This window comes from Panicum virgatum, chromosome 9K (assembly GCF_016808335.1).
Source record: "Panicum virgatum strain AP13 chromosome 9K, P.virgatum_v5, whole genome shotgun sequence".
NCBI lineage: Eukaryota > Viridiplantae > Streptophyta > Magnoliopsida > Poales > Poaceae > Panicum > Panicum virgatum.
Genome location: NC_053144.1, coordinates 18546190 through 18564624, shown reverse-complemented (window position 1 = coordinate 18564624; position 18435 = coordinate 18546190). Strand labels below are relative to the sequence as shown.

The following is an 18435-nucleotide window of genomic DNA, read 5'->3' as shown; positions in this document are numbered from 1 at the left end:
CTTATGCCGTCCAGCAGATTTGCCTTCATATGCATGACCCGAAAGAGCCTCACCTCGCCGCCATGAAGCGCATCCTGCGCTATGTTCAGGGAACCTTGGACCTTGGTTGCTATCTTCACCGGACCTCACCTGATGATATTACAGTCTACTCTGATGTTGATTGGGCTGGTTGCCCCGACACCCGTCGTTCTACCTCTGGCTATGGTGTGTTCTTGGGTGACAATCTGATTTCCTAGTCTTCGAAGCGTTAGGCTACTGTCTCTCGATCCAGTGCTGAGGCCGAGTATCGCGCTGTCGCCAATGGAGTTGCGGAGGCGTGTTGGTTGCGCCAACTCCTTCATGAGCTCCATTGCCCTCTTCATCGAGCCACCATCGTGTATTGTGACAATGTCAGTGCAGTTTACTTGTCTACCAACCCCGTTCAGCACCAGCGGACTAAGCATGTAGAGATTGATCTACACTTCGTTCGTGACCGTGTTGCCCTTGGAGAAGTTCGTGTTCTGCATGTACCTACAACATCTCAGTACGCTGACATCTTCACCAAGGGCCTCCCGACCTCGGTTTTCGTTGAGTTTAGAAACAGTCTGAATGTTCGCGGTGCTCCTAGTTCTGACAGTGGGGGAGTGTTAGATTGTAAACATGACACGGCCCATGGGCCTGCCGTAGCCGGCTCCCCATCATGCCCATATGTACACAACTGTGGTTCCTGAGAAATACATTGCGTATTCCACATATCCTATTCGCTATCAGGATGGCGTGGCGGCACGTTGGGGACGGACGATGCCTTCCTGCCTCGGTCCGCTTTGAGACGGTGGTGGCAGGAACAGGATCGCCCAAGGCGAAAGTGACCCTGACAGGCTCTCTCACTGCCTCGCCAGGTGCCGAAGAAAACGGGTGTGGGCAGGATTCGACGGTGTGTTTGCCGTGACGAACGAACAAAGCAAAGCCCCAAAGCCCAGCTACCACCAGGAGTTTTTTTACTGACCGGAACCGGTCCGAAACCGCGGTGACCGGTCAAACCGGTCCGGATCGGTTTCAAACCGGTCCGGATCGGTTTCAAACCGGCCCAAATTTAAAATTTGAATTTGAATTTAAAAAAATAAAAAAATCTCAAAAAAACTTCAAGTTGCGACGAATCTAATGGTGTCAAATTTTTTTAAATATTAATTCATTTAGTATATTGTGCGGACATTTGAAGTTAAACAAAAAAACGTGCATAAAAAATATACAAATATAATGTAAAACATGTTATATATTGTATTAATGTAAAAGTAGTATAAAAGAGGATTGGAGGGTTCATTTAGGCTAAAACATGTTATACAAACATTCAAATTTTGAACTAAAGTGGGTTTTCTGTCGTTTTTTTTTCAACTCTCCGGTTACCACTCAAACCAGACCGGTTTAAGAACCAAACCGGCCGGCTAACCGGTTGAAACCGGTTGAACTGGCGCTTTTAAATTTGAATTTGAATTTGATCGGTTTTTTTCGGTAACCGATCAAACCGGTCGAGTTTACCTAACCGAAATCTGGCGGTTTCATATAATCGGTCGGTAAAAAAAAAAACCTGGCTACCACACGCCCTTACGTGCGCTCGTCTGCCTAGAGTAGTGGGCTACTGGTACAGTAGTAGAACTGTAGGGGCAGATGGCTTTACTGCTTTTGTCACAGGCACAGCACGGATCGGTTCTGTTCTGCTGTGCTGCAGCAGGGCTGCTCGGGCCTTTTGCTCTAGGCCATCAGTCCCACGCCGTTTCGATTTTCCGGTAATGCATCCTCTACTCTAGGGTCTAGGCTCCCTTTACCCCGTCGGTAGGTAATTGACCCGCTCTCCCCCTCCGGTCGTCTGGTGGGACGTCGCACCAGATCACCGGAGATGTCAGAGACGACGGGTGTGTGCGCCGTGCAAAGCAGGCACCAGGCAGCCATCGCCGCATGCTTCACCTGGGCAATGAATGATGGGTCAGCCATAAGTAGAAGAAAAGGAAATGAAAGCCACGGCCGCCGCGGAGGGGACCCGGCCCCGGCGCCGGCCCGAGTCCCTGAGCCCCAGGCGGAAACGTGAGGGACCGAAGCGCCGCATGCTTCACCTGGGCAATGAATGATGGGTCAGCCATAAGTAGAAGAAAAGGAAATGAAAGCCACGGCCGCCGCGGAGGGGACCCGGCCCCGGCGCCGGCCCGAGTCCCTGAGCCCCAGGCGGAAACGCGAGGGACCAAAGCAGGTGATCAGAGCAGGGGTGAATGGGAGCCGATTAAAATTTCTTCGAAATTCGAACTGTTGGTCTATATTCCGAAAATCATCCAAATCCTCAAGCGTTTTGACCAGAGTTTGGAATTGATTCAAAAGCCCAGAGGGCACGAGGAGCTTAGTGCCTCCTTTCCCAATCAAATCCACACAAGATCTCTCAAATCCATCAACCAAATCTACTCTAAAGAGAAGAACAGAGGGAGAGGAACACAGGGAGGCCCTAGACGCCGCCCGACGCCCGTCACCTCCTCGCCCGCAGCGAGGTCCTAGACGCCGTCGACGCCCGTCGCCTCCGTCAGTCCCGAGACAGACGCCCGTGCCTCCACGACTCGGCGTCTTCAACCGCCGTCCGCCTCCTTGATTTTGTGGCGCAAACCAAGAAATCCGCCTTCCGTCGCCGCTTGCGCCCTCGATCCAGGAGTGGACGCCAGAGCTGCCGCCCGGTCCGAGCTCCGGTCCCGGCTGCCCTTCACCGCCGTCCACCGCACGATCCATCGGTCACAGCACCTCCACGGCAGCTCCCGTCGACACTCGACGCCCGTGTACCTGCAATTCAAAGACCAAGCGCACGACGCAATCTCCACAGAGTCGCGACTACACCACGGTTAGTCAACTCCACGTGTTGACTACCCGTCAACACCTAACGCTCCACACGGGCACTGAAGAAGGAAACACAAGAACATAAACAAAACGTACACACAGCGGTTAGCCTGACACAAACACAAGACAAAATCAAGCTAACACGCCAAAATCTCCAAATCATCACGATAATCACTCATCACAATATATAAGGTCAAGATATTTGTCAACTTGACCTCTCAAAACGTGTGGCGCGGGAGGGGCGGAGGGCGCGTCCCATGCAGGCCGTCCGCTGCGTGCGATGCGATCCGGCCGCGCGGGGGCCGGGGCAGCCGGGCAGGCGAACGATGGACCATCAGTTTCAGATGCCAAGCGAACAATCGAGCACGGGCACTTTTCCCCCGGCGCCGCCGCGAGCGGATCGGACGGGGCAGGTGCGGTGGCCAGGCTGGCCGCGGACCCGGCGGTCTACGTGTAGCCTGTCCTCGTCCTAGCCTGCTAGCGTTCGTCGTCGTCACAGGGCTCGTCCAGGCCACATCAGGTGTGCAATACATTACAATGGCGATGTGATGCACCTTGCTCTGGAGGAGCAAAGCAATCAAGCAAGGCGTGACCGCGTGACAGATCGATCAAGATCAATCTGCCCCGCGCGACCCTGTCTGCTACGGCCGCGCTCTGTTCGGCAGGAGCAGGACGCGTCAGGGTAAAAGAAGAACTGAGCAGCTGCTCGCTGCAAACAACTGGCTTTGGCATCGTTATCCAGTAGCTCGTAGAGGAATCGGCCGAGGTCGTTAACGAAAGAGCCGAGCCTGCTTTAGGCTTGCTCCAACGGAGCACTGTAAACCGCCCCCCACCCGAATTTTGGGGGAAAATTTCCTCCAACGGTTTCCCCCAAAACTCTCTCTATATATGGGGGAGTTGAAACTCTCTTCATATATAGAGTGAGTTTCAACTCCTCCTATATTCTAATCACATCTTTTCTTCATGATATTAATCTCGTTTGAGTTCCGTAACATGATGATAATACATATTATGACAATATAAATACTGTATGATTTTTTAAAATTAAAAACGATAAATAAATAGTTAGTTAATGAGTGATAGTATATAGAAGGAATAAATATGGGGGGAATGGTTGGAGAGAAGGAGTTATAGAGAGAAATCTTTTGGAGGGAAGTAGTAAAATATAGTAAATAGTACGTTTAGGGGGAGTTGGATGAGGGAATGGTTGGAGATAGCCTTACCACTTACCACTTCTCACTTCTCAGCACCCGTCGAGTGTCCGACGGCGACGGATCTAGCAGGCCGGCTGGCCGAAAAGCGCTCCGGCGATGCCGAGCGGCCGAACGCCAGCCACCCGAAAGTCGCCGCCGGTAAAGGGAAGTAGCAGGAGGCTCTCGTCAATTGTCATCGGCAATCTTCTTCCTCGGGCCAATGATGCCCATGGGAGAAAGGAAAAGGGGCACAGAACTTGTGCTCGTCGTGGGGGCCGGGGGATAGGGGATAGGGGGCCCAGCCAGATGCTCGCTCGCTCGCCGGAGCAGCCTGGCGGCACGGGCAGTGGCCGGCGTCGTGTATCGGCCGGTGCGTCGCCAGGAGACGCGCCCCGCACATGGAATGAGCTGCAGTTCTAGAATGATCATCGCCGTCGTTGGCCGTTTACGCTGCACATGGTTTGCTTGATCCGACGCTTGATGCCGCGATTAGGTGCTGATTATTGAGGAGAGAGAGAGAGTCGGTAGGTCGAGAAGAAGATTCACGGAACGAGACAGCGCGTCGTACCTCACTACTACCTGTACTTTTTCATGGGACGGATGCTGGTGCGGCCACTGTGCGCGGCGACCTCGAGCAGGAGAGGCTCAAACGCGACTACGCGAGCACGGGTGGCACCTCCCCGGAGCCCGAAATAGTAAAAGCACCCCGCCGGAGGCATGGATCATCCAGCCGGTGGAGCACCAGAGCCCGGAGGGCATCTGTTCCTGGCAGCTCGGCCAGGCAGACATGCGGGGCGGACATCATGGACGCCGGAACCGGCATGAGCACGCGCCAGCGCCGCAGAGCGAGGAAACTTGAGGCCGGGAGGAGGGGCATGGGGGGCATCGATGGCTTGGATTGGTGGAGGTGGGCAAAAACGAGAGCGAGCCAGGGGCCCCGGCCCGGCCGTGGAGCGACGCTGGCCTCTGGATTCCCCTTTCGCTCGCCATTGGTCGCCGGCCCGGCCTGGCCAGCCCGGCCTTTCCGCTCTCCGCCTTTGCATCCGGCGATCTCGGTGACCACGCGCGCGCCGCGGGCGGATGATACCTGAGTACCTGACATGATCAGGAGCATCATCGCGCGCGGCGCGGTAGTGGGAGACAGGGAGGAGGGGAGAGTACTGCGCCTGCACGGATCCAGGTGCAGCCAGGGACGGGAGGGATTGCTGCCGGACCAGCGTTGAAAACCAATCGACAGTGTTCGATCGAGAGCTGCCGCTGCACGCCTGTCGAAGAAAAAAAAGAAACGTGATCTCGAGCTGTCCGTCACGCGCAAATCGCGGCTCGTTCCCGCGACGCCGGCGCGAACCGTCTCGTCTCGGGCCGGCTGCGACAAACTGGTTCGTTCCGGGTAAGATCGGCGATCGCGTCGCCGCCCTGTCAGTCGGATTACGAATTTACGATCGCCGCCGCCGTGATCGATCGACAGGAACGACGGAGCCCCACGGCGGCCGGCCTAGCTAGCTTGCATTGGCTACGACCGACCGCGTGGCGCTCGTCGCTTTGCTGCGTGCGCACGCGTGTCCGGCTGGCTTGCTTCGTCCGCACTTCGGCGTCGTCGGGGCGGCGACGTGACGGCGGAGTCGTGTCGAGCCTGCCCGGGGCCGGGCCGGGCGGCGAGCTAGCTAGCTAGAGGCAGAGCCGTAGAGCGGGCTAGCTAGGACGGGGAAGGCATCGCCACCAGCGCTCGGGGGGCCGCTGCTTTTAGTCTACTTGATCGTGAAGCTTCCCAATCTGGCTGGATTACCGATTTTACGGGACGGGACGGGGGTGATTTGATGGGAGCCTAGAGATTTCATTGTTAATTTGTTACCAGTTGGCGAATGGGTAACGGGGAATCCTCTGAAAAGGCAGGGAGTGCCTGTCGTGTAGAGCTCTGCAGCGCCGGCGACAATCGGAATGCGCCAGCAGGGCACGGGGGCACTGTTGTCGGCGGTGGACTGGTGGTCGTCAAATTCTGAAGCCACGTGGAGGGGAGGTGTCATGATGAACAGTGACATATTGCCTTGTTTAGTTTCTTCTCGTAAAATTTTTAAAAGAGAATCTTTTCATTTTTGAAATATTAAATATGGACTAATCACAAAATTAATTACAGAACTCATCTGTAAACTACAAGATGAATCCAATGAGCATAATTAATTCGTCAGTAGCACATATATTACTGTAGCAATTACTGTAGTAATTTAGTGTCTAATCACACCCTAATTAGCTTCATCAGATTCGTCTCGTAATTTACAATCAAACTGTTTAATTAGTTTTTTATTTCATCTAAATTTAATGCTCCATGTGATAGTTTTGAAATTTGGAATTTTGAATTATGAAACTAAACAAGACACTTGAATTCATGCATCTTGAATTCTTCACTTTGTACGAATGGCATCCGACAGATGAGATCGTTTTTTTAGAAAGGACTGCAGATAAACCAAGAAATGATGACTACTGCCACCGCAGCCAGCCGGCTACGCAACGCAACGGTCGGCCAGCCAGGCGCAATCAAAATCTGATTTTTTTTTGGTGGGCCTATTGGACCAGATAGGTTGGCTTTCATGGGCCAGTCTTTCTATGCGGAGATGGTGGATGGGATGGGCCTCTACGGAACAGAAGTTTGGCACGGCCCAACTAGTTAGTGACAATCTCGACTCTTGAGCTAATCTTCTACTCCGCGTGCGTAAGAAATGTGCGCGCAGGTGTGTGCTATGTGCAGTGTGCGCGAGGGTGGCACTTGGCAGAGTGGCATCCTCTAGGTGGTGTCTGGTCTGTGTTTCCACCGCACAAGTGGTACTAGTAGCAGTGTAGCACGTGGAGAAAATGCGCGTGAGAAAGGGAGACTTCAAAATCGAGTTACATACACATGCCAGCCTCTCCTTAAAACCAGACAATCTCGAGGCAATGGAAGTATCACAAGCTGAGATTAAGGCAAGGACACGTCACCAAATCCTGGCAAGAAAACGACTCGTCACGGCCGGAGACAATTAATAATGGGCCTAATCATGCCGACCAAACGGTAAACCAGACAATCTCGAGGCAATGGAAGTATCACAAGCTGAGATTAAGGCAAGGACACGTCGCCAAATCCTGGCAAGAAAACGACTCGTCACGGCCGGAGACAATTAATAATGGGCCTAATCATGCCGACCAAACGGTAAACCAGGCGGCCAGCGGGCGCCCATCCCGGAGTCGGTGGGCCCCACGGCGAGGAAAAAAAAATCCAAACCCAGCGGGTTTGCTATCACCACGGCCCAGCTCACCTCAACGGCCGTCTCGAACTTTCCAGCGTTCACATTTGCCTTTCCCCTTCTTCTCTCTCCGCCCCGTTCCCAGCTTCGCAGTCTCACCCAACGCCAAGGAGTTTAAGCGCCCACAGCCTTCGCAGCTTCCGCCGCGGACGCAACCCCTGGTTCGTCGAGCTCGAATCGAGTCCGAGCACGCGCCCGGATCCAGGTATGGGGGGTCCCTTTGCTCGTGCTGCCGCCTTGACTCTCGATCTGATGCTTGTTATTGTGGGGTCGAGGGGAACGGTCGATTTCGCCCAAATTTTGGGGGAAAGTCGAGGTGAATCTGTGGGCAGTAGGTTCGCCGTAGCTTCGAATTTGTTCGATTTCTCCGCGTAGGTTGTTGGATTCAGCTTCTCCGATGGTGTTTATAGCCAGGTGTAGTAGGCTGCGTTTAGGGTATGAGCGCCGACGCGGCAGCCAACTTCCTGGCGTACTGCGCATGCTGATGCAGCGCGCTCAAGTGTGCTGGGAGTATCAGTAGGGTCTGTAGTTTGAGTGAAGGCTTGTCCTTGAATCGAATCGAGGAAGGATCTTCCAGAAAGATGCCGAGCATGGGCAGTTTTCACACTGCAGATTGCTACTACTAGCTTATCAGCATCACGTGGAGGGTCAATATCCAGCGCTTATGTTATTTTGTGGTGTAAAGATTTGCTTCTGCCGCGTTGCGTTTGTGCTGTGAATTCATAAACTGAAGCTTTGCTTTGATTGCAGCGGAGATGAGCCGCCCGCATGATGGGCACAGGTCCTTCTTCCCCGTCGGGAACCCCTTCAGGATGATCCTCCCATCTCACCTTTCCCCAAAGCTCACTGCAGTGCTCACGTCGTATGAGGATGGCCTGGCCTCGAGCTTGAGGAAACTCAAGCCAGAGGCTGCCTCGAATGTGCTCACCCTGTCATGGATGAAGCTTGCAGTGGACTGCTTATCGGAACTGCACACCAAAATAGCGACCCTGATCACCGAGCTCGAGCTTCCTGTCTCGGACTGGGACGAGAAATGGGTCGACATTTATCTGAACAGCAGCGTGAAGGTGCTGGACATCTGCATCGTACTGAGCTCAGAGCTTGCTCGGTTGGATCAAGGGCAGTTGCTGGTGCAGTATGTCCTGCATGTGTTGGACTCTGGGAACCAAGTGCCGTCGCAAGAGCAGCTCAAGAGAGCTGAGGCATCGCTTAAGGAATGGATGGAGCGCGCAAGCGAGAGGTCTCCGAGGCTTGATAATTGCTTGACTGCATTACAGGAGCTTTCTGGGAACCTTTGTTTGATGAAGGTTAAGCATTCTGCTAAGGGGAAGGTGCTCATGCGGGCATTGTATGGAATTGAGGCCGTTACGGTCTTCATCTGCAGTGTGCTTGTAGCTGTACTGTCAGGTAGCTCCAAGCCACTGGTGGAGTTCGTTGTTCCTGAGAAATTTGGTTGGTCTAAAGCCTTCAATGATCTTCATAAGGCCATAAGTGGGGAACTTAGCAGCCAACTATGCAGGGGTCGTGTTGCAGCTGTGAAAGAGCTGGAGGAAGTTGAAGTATGTGCTAGACAGCTGCATGCATTGACTAGCACTGCTCAGCTTGATCTTGAAGAGGGGAATGCCAGCCTGGCTCATGCTGTTAGCCATTCAAAGGAAGTGGTCATGTCAGATACTACTACAGCTCAGGAAGGAGGCCATGAGGATAATCTTAAGCTGGCTGAGGGCACTAGCCTTGAGCATGAAGTAATCATGTTGCATACTAGTATAGGACTGGATACAACTGACACTAAGGAGGATGTTGATACTTTCAGCCATACAAAGGAAGTGATGGTGCTTGAGAGAACCAGTGATGGAGGACACCAAGATAACACAAAGCATGCCACTGGCTGTGGCAGCGAGGCTAGTGGCTTGGAAAGGAGAGAGGAGCTGCTGAACTGCATCTCCAGCATGTCGGAAAGAGCTGAAGGACTCCGGCTGGGGTTGGACTCGCTGTCAAAGCGGGTGGGGGACTTCTTCCAGATCGTGCTTACAGGGCGTGATGCATTACTCTGCAACCTCAGGATTTCAGGTGGGATTAAGGCTGCAGCCGAGGTCAGGTCTTAGCATGCTACTTTGTCATACTTCTGCCGTGTAATGTGTGTATGCACAGCTCGGCAGCTCATCTTTGTGCGTGGTGCTTCTGACTTCTGGACCCTGCTCAGCCCCACCAACACTAAGCTGGGACCAGATCTCAGAAGTGTTGTGCATAATCATGTGCTGCTAGTTGAGATGTGGTAAAAGCTTTATATATTTATATGCCCATAGCATGAGGCCTGTGGACTGGAGGTTGTGATGTTTGTAGGTTATTTACAGTTCGCCTCTTTTTTGTGAGTAGTAGTAACTAGTGTGTTGTTAAAGTAAATAGTGTGGTGTTGAGTTGGTGTTGGTGGAGTGTACTACGGCGAGAGTAGTAGGGTAACTGTATGTATGCTCATGTGTGCTGGTAATAAAGATGAAAATGAGTCGGAAAACGTTAATCCCTGTCTTGCATAACTTGGGCTGGTACGCCCCAACTTTCGGCTTTGTTCTTGGGCGCTTTCACCAGTTTTTTTTTGCACGAGGTTGAAGTTCAAAGACAATTTTCAGCAGTCCTGGCCATATCACCTGGCATATCTATGATTCCATTTCTGAAAATCGGTGGTAGTGCGGGACGCCAGTATCTGGTTGCCCGGCTGCTCCACCGCTGATGGACGTGGACGAGATTTGTCGAAGAAATCCTTCGCCGCTTGCCGCCGGACAACCCTGCGAGCAGCGCTCGTCTTCGCGCAAGCGCTGCTACCGCGCCTCGGACCCTGACTTCCGCCGCAGAAACCGCAAGCTCCACCGATCATCTGCCCCGCTGCTCGGCATCGTCGGTTGCTTCAACAAGAGACATTGAGGTTTCGATCCTGGCCAGAATGCTCTGGTTTTCAAAACAGGCTGCTCCGTTCCACCCGGACGGCCTCCTGGAACGGCCCGTTCCGAGAAAACCGAACGGCGCGTGAACCGGAACGCCGCGGTGCTCTGCGGACCGCACCCGCGATCCCCTGGAATGGAATGCCAATGCCCATGCCAATGCCTTTGCCACCACGGACACTTCCTGGTCGTCTGCGTGGCCAGCAACTTCGAGCTGATATGGACCTGACTTGCGTGTGTACTCACAGAAGGCTCCACGCCTTCACTCCGCTTGCCGGACGACAATCGTGGGAGCACAAGGGTGGATTATGAGTCCTCCTACATATCGTGAGGCTTGGCCTGAACTAATTGTCAGTCAGGTAAAGGGACAGGATCACAAGATCTTCCGTAGAAATATTTATTTGAAAATTGTTTGGTAGCATCAGCAATTCAGCAGTTAGTCTGATGATTGTTAGAAACAGCTTTGACAGGTGGTCTTGTTTGTAAGTGAATTTTGTGTGAGATCACTTGCATCATTGTCCAACGTGTACTTGTACAAAGCAAGCTCTACCAGAAACTGCCAGTACCATTCCGATAGTGAAAATGTTTGTATATAAGTCTTCAGATGGGAGCAAACAGCAAAGTTGCCGCGAGGTCAGGTCATATATAAGCTTTGTTCTCTTAATGAGATACGTGCTTAGGCACGGTCGCGAAAAATATATAAGCTTTGTAAATTTGTATGATGTACAATGTTTGTATATACAGCTCAGCTTGGCTTGGGACTTCTGTTCTCCTGCTCAGCCCTACCAACACATTTGTTGTGCAAATTTTGTGCAGTGCATAGCATGAGGTCTTGGGGACGTGAAAACTAGGTAAACCGCACGCTATGCCGCGCCCACTTGAAAATATTGGCTGTGTTTAGTTCGCGAAAAAATTTGAGTTTTGATACTATGGCATATTTTGTTGTTATTTGATAATTAATGTCCAATTATGAACTAATTAGTCTTAAAAGATTCATCTCGTATAAAAGTTATACTTTGTGTAATTAGTTATTTTTCCAACTGCATTTAATATTCCATGCATGTGTTCGAAGATGTGGTCATCGCACTCAGCTGCCGCTTGCGCCTCTTTCCTATCACCTCCTCGACGGCAATGCCCCTGGCCCTTCCACGCCTCCCAGCTTGGCCTCCTCAACGGCAGCACGGAGGCACCGCGAGAGAGAGCTCGGTGGCCTGCGAAGCGCCCTCGTCGGAGCAGCGAGGCTGGCAAGGAGGCGCGGCATGCGGGACGGCAGCTGAGCGGAGTGAGAGAGAGAGTCAATAAATGGGGGCGGGGCACCATGTCTTGGGCCTGGTGGCTGAATAAAGGGGTTGCGAGGCGGTGCGAGCGACGCGACGTGGTGGTCTCTCCTGAGCAGGGTTTTTTCCCCGACCGGTACCGGTTCGGAAACCACGGTAACCGGTCAAACCGGTTTGGACCGGTTCCGGTACCGGCCGGTTTCAAACCGGCCCAAATTTAAAATTCAAATTTGAATTAAAAAAAAATGAAAAAGCCCAAAAAATTCATAAAATACTTCAAGTTGCGACGACTTTAATGGTATCAAATTTTTTCAAATATTCATTTATTTAGTATACTTTGCGGCATTTGAATTTGAATCAAAAAAAAAATGGGCCGGCCCATTAAAGCCCAGTTTGACCCATCACGGCGGCATCTGCACTTAAGGCCCCCCACGCCCCTAGAACCCTCACGCGACGACGCCCCTACCCAGAACCCACTCCCTCTCCCTCTCTCCGCCGCCAGCACGCCCGACCGGCACTAACCGCCGGCCCAGCCGCCCGGAGACCGCGGCTAGCCGGGCGGTAGCTCCGGTAAGCCGGTCCGGCACCGGATCTACCGGCCCGCACTGGTTGACCGGCGTGCGCAATCGGTTTACCGGCCCGGAGCGGCGGTAAGCCGCCAGGAGTTTTTTTCCCTATGAGTTGATTTAGAATATTAGATGATTTGTTTTAGGATTTAGGTAAGATTTAGGTGTATGACTTAGGTGTAGTTAGGATTTAGGTAAGATTTAGGTGTGTATATGACTTAGCCACTTAGGTAGGTTTGATTTAGGTGTATATTTGATTTACGTAGATTTTATTTATGTGATTGATATGTTTTTGTTGTCCATTTATGCAGATAGACAATGTCAGGCAGAGATAAAGATGTTGTATGAAAACATGGTGAAAATCTTTATCCCGGATGGTGATGTAACTATTGTAATACGCACAAAGGAGGAGGTGGTGCGACTAGATTGAAACAACATTTGGCTGGGCGCGGGGCGGAGGTGGTCCATTGCAGGAATGTGCCACCAAATGTGCGGGAGTACTTTCAGCGTGACCTTGAGAGGGCTAGGAAGGCAACTGCTGACTGGGCTCGAGAGAGGTTGAGACGGCAGAAGGCTGCAGCGGAGGGAAACAATCCCGGTGAAGAAGAAGATGAGGAGGCTCAGCTGCAGCGTGCCATGGACCTATCGAGAGCGGAAACAGAGTACCGACGGGGGGTGGAACAGAGAGGAGGTGCATACGAGTACGGAGGGGGTAGTGGTTCGACGAGGGGCAATCCTATGCAGAGGATGTTTCGAAGGGCAACTTCGCAGAGGCAAAGTTCTGCGGTGAAGGACTATAACTTGGCATCCGGTGGGAGAAGAGAAATAACGCAAGCAAGGATTGATACATGCTCCTGGACGCAGAAGGGTAGGAATGCAAAGGAAGCTATTGGTAAAGCTTGGTCAAAGTTTTTCCATATTGCGGGAGTGCCTGGAGCACCGGAATCGCAGAGGAGAACGGTTGGACCGACGGACTACGACACTCCACAGTATTCTTCTTCGTCCTGCAGCGATACCTCGCACTCTTTTCACTATCTCATACCTGACATCAGCATGCAGCCACCGACGAGATGGGTGTACGAATGGGAAGACCTCCATTTTTACACTATGTTAGTTCAGGAATGGGAGACAACATTGGCGTGGACAGGGTAATCTTGGCAAGACTATAAGGCTGAGCTGTTTAGAGTACAAGGTTTGAATGTGATGTGCACCGCCGAATACCAAATGGTGTCCCAAATGGAGGTCTTCCCATTCTTACGTTGAACTTTTATTGATGTGTATCAGTGATTACTGTATTTGTATACACGATTATGACTATGGTATTCGTATGCACGCTTATTACTATTGTATTTGTATGCATGATTATAAATTATTGCTTTGGTGTGGTATTTTATATTAATACGTGCATAGCTCATGCTAAAATTTTCATTTATTTCACACTGGGAAACTACTTTAAAACTATCGGGTTTTTTTCACCGATCCGGTTACCAATCAAACCGGACCGGTTTAAGGACCAAACCGGCCGGCTAACCGGTTCAAACCGGTTGAACTGGAGCTTTTGAATTTGACCAGTTTTTTTTCGGTAACCGGTCAAACCGGTTCGGTTTACCGGAACCGGAAACCGGTGGTTTTAGGCGATCGGTCGGTAAAAAACCTTGCTCATGAGACCAACTCCATGGCTAGTGTCGCGCTTTTTGCCGGGACACGTGGTGAGCCGCCGTGCACCCCGGTGTCTCTCAAGGGCCTTCTCTTCATGTTGTATAGTATTAAGAGTATTTAGAGCATGATTAATAATTCAGCCAACTGTTGGCTGTAAAGATTTTTATAGTCTACTTCTCAGTCAACTAGTATAGTAGTTTAGTCTTCCATCATTAATATAAGACCCACATGTCACTCTCATAAGGTTTCTTGGTTCTTGTGCCCAAGCTGGCTGCAAGATTACAGCCCACCTATTCCTTTTTCTCCTCTTCTCTCTCCTCCATCTCAGCATTTAGCCTTCTTGCAGTCATTTATAATTGTGTGTGTGCGCATATTTTGGTAAGTAGTACCTTGAATGTTGACTTGTCGAGTCAATTGGTGTATCATATACGACGGCTGTAGGCTGTAGCATTCCCGTAACTGTATACACGCTCATTTGTGTGTGTGTGTTTTTTTTTGGAAAAGGGAGTACCTGAGCACTTCTCATATCGTAATCCCTGTCTTACCAGCACTGACATGAGTATGACCAACATTCTCTGTCCTTGTACATCGTTTTGTCTTGGTTGACTTGCACCCATCGAGCCGATGTGTTGAATTCGTTCTCTTGAGTTTTTTTTTTTGAAAGTTACGTTCTCTTGAGCTAGGAATTCTTGTTCCAGGATGAAGGATAGCTCCTGCAGTAGGTTGCTACTGACAATTTTCAGTCGACTATTTTAATCTGAATCTGAAGTATTTAGTTTGAGAGTGGTCATCGCTCTATTCCTTTCACATTTTGTAGAAAAAAAATACTACTTTCGCAGGACTTGAGCAAGCCATTTAGTTTTGTCAACATCTCTTTCAGCTTGCACAAGGACGTTAAAGTATTCCTGTATTAGATTCTCCGCTGTTTTATTTTAAAAAAAAATCTCCGCTGCCTATACGACGATCTGATTCTGATCCGTGCTCGATCCATCGGGCTGCTCGCTCTTCACACCATGACAACGCCGGTGTCGTCTCCTCTACTCTTCAAGTTTCCATCAGCCATGACGTCGATAGGCACTGAGGTAAAATTTACCGTGGGACACTGTTGGAACGTGGACTTTGCTACAAGCCACTAACAAATCGCAGACATTATTCAATTCGATTCAGTTGCTTAAAGACACCACCAGCAATATCTTAATTGATTTAATTGTGGAGCAATAAGAAATGACAATTATACCCCTGTTTCTCCCATACGTCTCTTCCTGCTCCGGAATGCCGGACTCGGCGAGCAAGCAGAGCACAGTCGCCGCCTTCTCCCTGACCTTGGGCGCCGTCGCTGTGAGCAGCTGCACCAGCCCGGTCACGTTGCCACGGCCGAGCGCTGACAGCACGCTCTCCTCGTTCTCGCGCAGAGCGTGAAGCAGCCCGTCCATCGCCCGGTGCTTCACCTTCGCGTGCTCAATCTGCAGGCCGGCAAGCAGCTCCCACACATCCGTCTACGCGCCGCCCGCTGCCGCCATAGCCTCAGCCTAGGTTGCGACGGACAGCACACCGGCGATGGCCTTCCACCGCCCGCCGAAGCCGGTTGCCGAGCACGGGCTCACAAGCCTGCCGCCGCTACAGCCCACGGTGCAGAGCAACTCCACCTGCATCATCTCGCCGCGGGGAGACTCCACCAGGAAGCTGCGCTCCCCGTCTCCCTGGGTGCCGGTGGCAGCGAGGCGGACTTCATGGGCGAGGACGACGGCGACACCGCGGGGGACTTGAGCAGCACACGGAGCGCCCTGTCCCTCTCGGCCCGCGGCGAGGAGAAGGTGTGCGGCTGCGACGGATAGCACGTACGCCAGCACCGACGTGCTTCCGTAGAGCACTGCGACCATGGCGTCCACGGGGCGCCGCCACCGCCGCGTAGGTGGACCTGGAGGCCCTCGACGCGGGCAACGACCAGAAGCATGGCGACAGGCAGGAGCGGCCTGCGCACACGGGTTACGGGGTCGAGCAGGTGCGTCTCGCCGAGGTCGTCCGTGGCCACGATTGCGCCGCGCATGGAGCCGAGTGGCCTCGGGGGACCTCGTGGTCGCAGCACTCGAACAGGTAGTTGTGGTCGTCATCCGCATCCCCGGCAACATCTATGTGGAGGAGCAGCCTGGGGCGGTCGGGGAGGGGGTTCGTGGGTCACCGTGAAGAATCGGAGGAGCAGCCAGTGGAATGGTTCTGCCGGAGGAGGGGGGAGAAGATAAGGCAGCGGGACACAGTTGTCATTTCGTGTTGTTTTGGAATTAAATCAATTAAGATATTACTGATAGTGTCTTTCAGCAAATGAAACCGATTGAACAACATCAATCAGCAAAGGTGTGATTTTTTAGTGGCTTCTACAATGTTCATGTTCTATCGGTGTCCCAGAGCAAATTTTGCCCTGTCTGAGGCTCCATTTCCTCCCCAAGCATAAACCACGGATCGACCAACGAGGGAAGCAGACCAGACCAGAGCAAGAAGACTTCGCCATGGACACACAGCTCCTCCTCCTCGCCGCCCTCCTCCTCCTGCCCCTCGCCGCGCTCCTGCTCGCGAACCAGCGCAGGGCCCGCAGGCGCAGCAAGAACGGCGCCCGCCTCCCGCCGGGCCCGCCGGGACTGCCGCTCCTCGGCAACCTGCTGCTGCTGAGGCGCTCCTCGTCCGACGTGGAGGCCCTGCTCCGGCGCCTCGTCGCGCGGCACGGGCCCGTCGTCTCCCTGCGCGTGGGCTCCACCCTCTCCATCTTCGTCGCCGACCCCCGCCTCGCGCACGCGGCCCTGGTCGGGAGCGGGGCGGCGCTCGCCGACCGCCCAGCCGTCGCGCGCGCGCTCCTGGGGGAGAGCGGCAACACCATCGCGCGGTCCAGCTACGGGCCCGTGTGGCGCCTCCTCCGCCGCAACCTCGTCGCCGAGACGCTGCACCCGTCGCGGGTCCGGCTGTTCGCGCCCGCGCGCGCGTGGGTCCGCCGCGCGCTCGCGGAGACGCTCGGGCGGGAGGCCGAGGAGGCCCAGGCGCCGCCCCCCGTGATGGAGGCGTTCCGGCACGCTATGTTCTGCCTCCTCGTGCTCATGTGCTTCGGCGAGCGGCTGGGCGAGTCGGCGGTGCGCGCCATCGCGGCCGCGCAGCACGCCTGGCTCATGTTCGTGGCCCAGAACGCGAACACGTTCGCGTTCCTGCCGGCGCTGACCAAGATCCTCTTTCGCGGCCGCCTCCAGAAGGGGCTCGATGCTCGGCGGCGCCAGAAGGAGCTCTTCCTGCCCCTCATCGAGGCGCGGCGGGAGCGCAAGAGGCAGTTGGACGGCGGCGCGGCGGCGCCGGAGAAGGAGACGACGTTCGAGCACTCGTACGTGGACACGCTGCTCGACATCAGGCTCCCCGACGAGGGGAACCGCGCGCTCACGGACGACGAGATGGCGAACCTCTGCTCCGAGTTCCTCACCGCCGGGACCGACACGACGTCCACCGCGCTGCAGTGGATCATGGCCGAGCTCGTCAAGAACCCGGGCATCCAGGAGAAGCTCCACTGCGAGATCAGGGCGGCGTGCGGCGACGAGCAGGAGGAGGTCGGCGAGGAGGACACGCACAAGATGCCGTACCTCAAGGCCGTCGTCCTCGAGGGGCTCCGCCGGCACCCTCCCGCGCACTTCCTGCTGGCGCACAAGGCGGCGGAGGACATCGAGGTCGGCGGGTACCTGATCCCCAAGGGCACGACGGTGAACTTCACGGTGGCGGAGATGGGCTGGGACGAGCGGGAGTGGGACAGGCCCATGGAGTTCGTGCCGGAGCGGTTCCTGGAGGGCGGCGACGGCGACGGCGTGGACGTGACCGGCAGCAGGGAGATCAAGATGATGCCTTTCGGCGCCGGGCGGCGGATCTGCGCCGGGCTCGGCATCGCCATGCTCCACCTGGAGTACTTCGTGGCCAACCTGGTCAGGGAATTCGAGTGGAAAGAGGTGCCCGGCGAGGAGGTGGACTTCACCGAGACGCGCGAGTTCACCACCGTCATGAAGAAACCGCTCCGCGCGCGGCTGGTGCGCAGAGCCACCGGGTGAATTGGTGAAGGCAATTCGTGGTGTACAGACTGCAAGCAGGATTACCCCCAAGCCATCACAGCGTCTGAAGAAGTAGTCCAGTTCCTTGAGTTCAACCAGATCTCCCATGTCTCCGCGTTGCTCCACACCATCTTCTCGACTACTCGTTGCTACCACTAGAACCTAGCAGAAACTTGGCAGATGATAATCCACTGGAGCACAGCAATTTCTAAGATCCTCTTTGTTGGGTTTCAAGTTCCACAACGAAATGGATACAGAACTGAATTGCGATGGGATGTTCCTTTTCCTCCCCGTCTGAATACGCATGAAAATCAATTGCATTCTCACATCTATCTATCTATCTATTATATACATATTTGAGTGTTAGAAGAAGCCACCACGTTCGTTCAAAGAATTTAGAAATTCTCACATTAATCTAAAAAAGAGAAAGATTTGCACCGTCGGATTTTATGAAGATCTAACGGTCTAGGTTAACCTAGAGAGTCCATGTCTGACAAAAGAAGTAAGAAATTGCTAGGTTAATTAGAAAAGAATCTAATGGCCTAGGATAGCCTAGAGAGTCCATGTTTGATAAAAGAAGTAAAAATTTCCATGTTATATTATAATAGGAAAACG

General features: G+C 53.3%; 2 protein-coding genes across 2 annotated transcripts; both read left to right on the top strand.

The window, feature by feature from the left end:
* The first annotated feature begins 7333 nt into the window (after positions 1-7333).
* On the top strand, positions 7334-9833 carry LOC120648443 (UPF0496 protein 4-like). Its single transcript, XM_039925223.1, has 2 exons — positions 7334-7520; positions 8066-9833. The coding sequence occupies exon 2, from the start codon at positions 8071-8073 to the stop codon at positions 9418-9420; it is 1350 nt and encodes a 449-aa protein (XP_039781157.1). The 5' UTR covers positions 7334-7520; positions 8066-8070; the 3' UTR covers positions 9421-9833.
* Positions 9834-15030: 5197 nt separating this feature from the next.
* Positions 15031-18131, top strand: LOC120648442 (cytochrome P450 89A2-like). Its single transcript, XM_039925222.1, has 2 exons — positions 15031-16105; positions 16198-18131. Exons 1-2 carry the CDS (start codon positions 16073-16075, stop codon positions 17818-17820), a joined length of 1656 nt encoding a protein of 551 aa, XP_039781156.1. The 5' UTR covers positions 15031-16072; the 3' UTR covers positions 17821-18131.
* Positions 18132-18435: the final 304 nt, after the last annotated feature.

Bases quoted from the DNA above. Each gene is read 5' to 3' on its own strand.
- LOC120648443 (XM_039925223.1), top strand. From the start codon at position 8,071: ATGAGCCGCCCGCATGATGGGCACAGGTCCTTCTTCCCCGTCGGGAAC.
- LOC120648442 (XM_039925222.1), top strand. From the start codon at position 16,073: ATGAAACCGATTGAACAACATCAATCAGCAAAG. The intron at 16,106-16,197 runs GTGTGATTTTTT...TTCCTCCCCAAG, and splicing joins AACAACATCAATCAGCAAAG to CATAAACCACGGATCGACCA.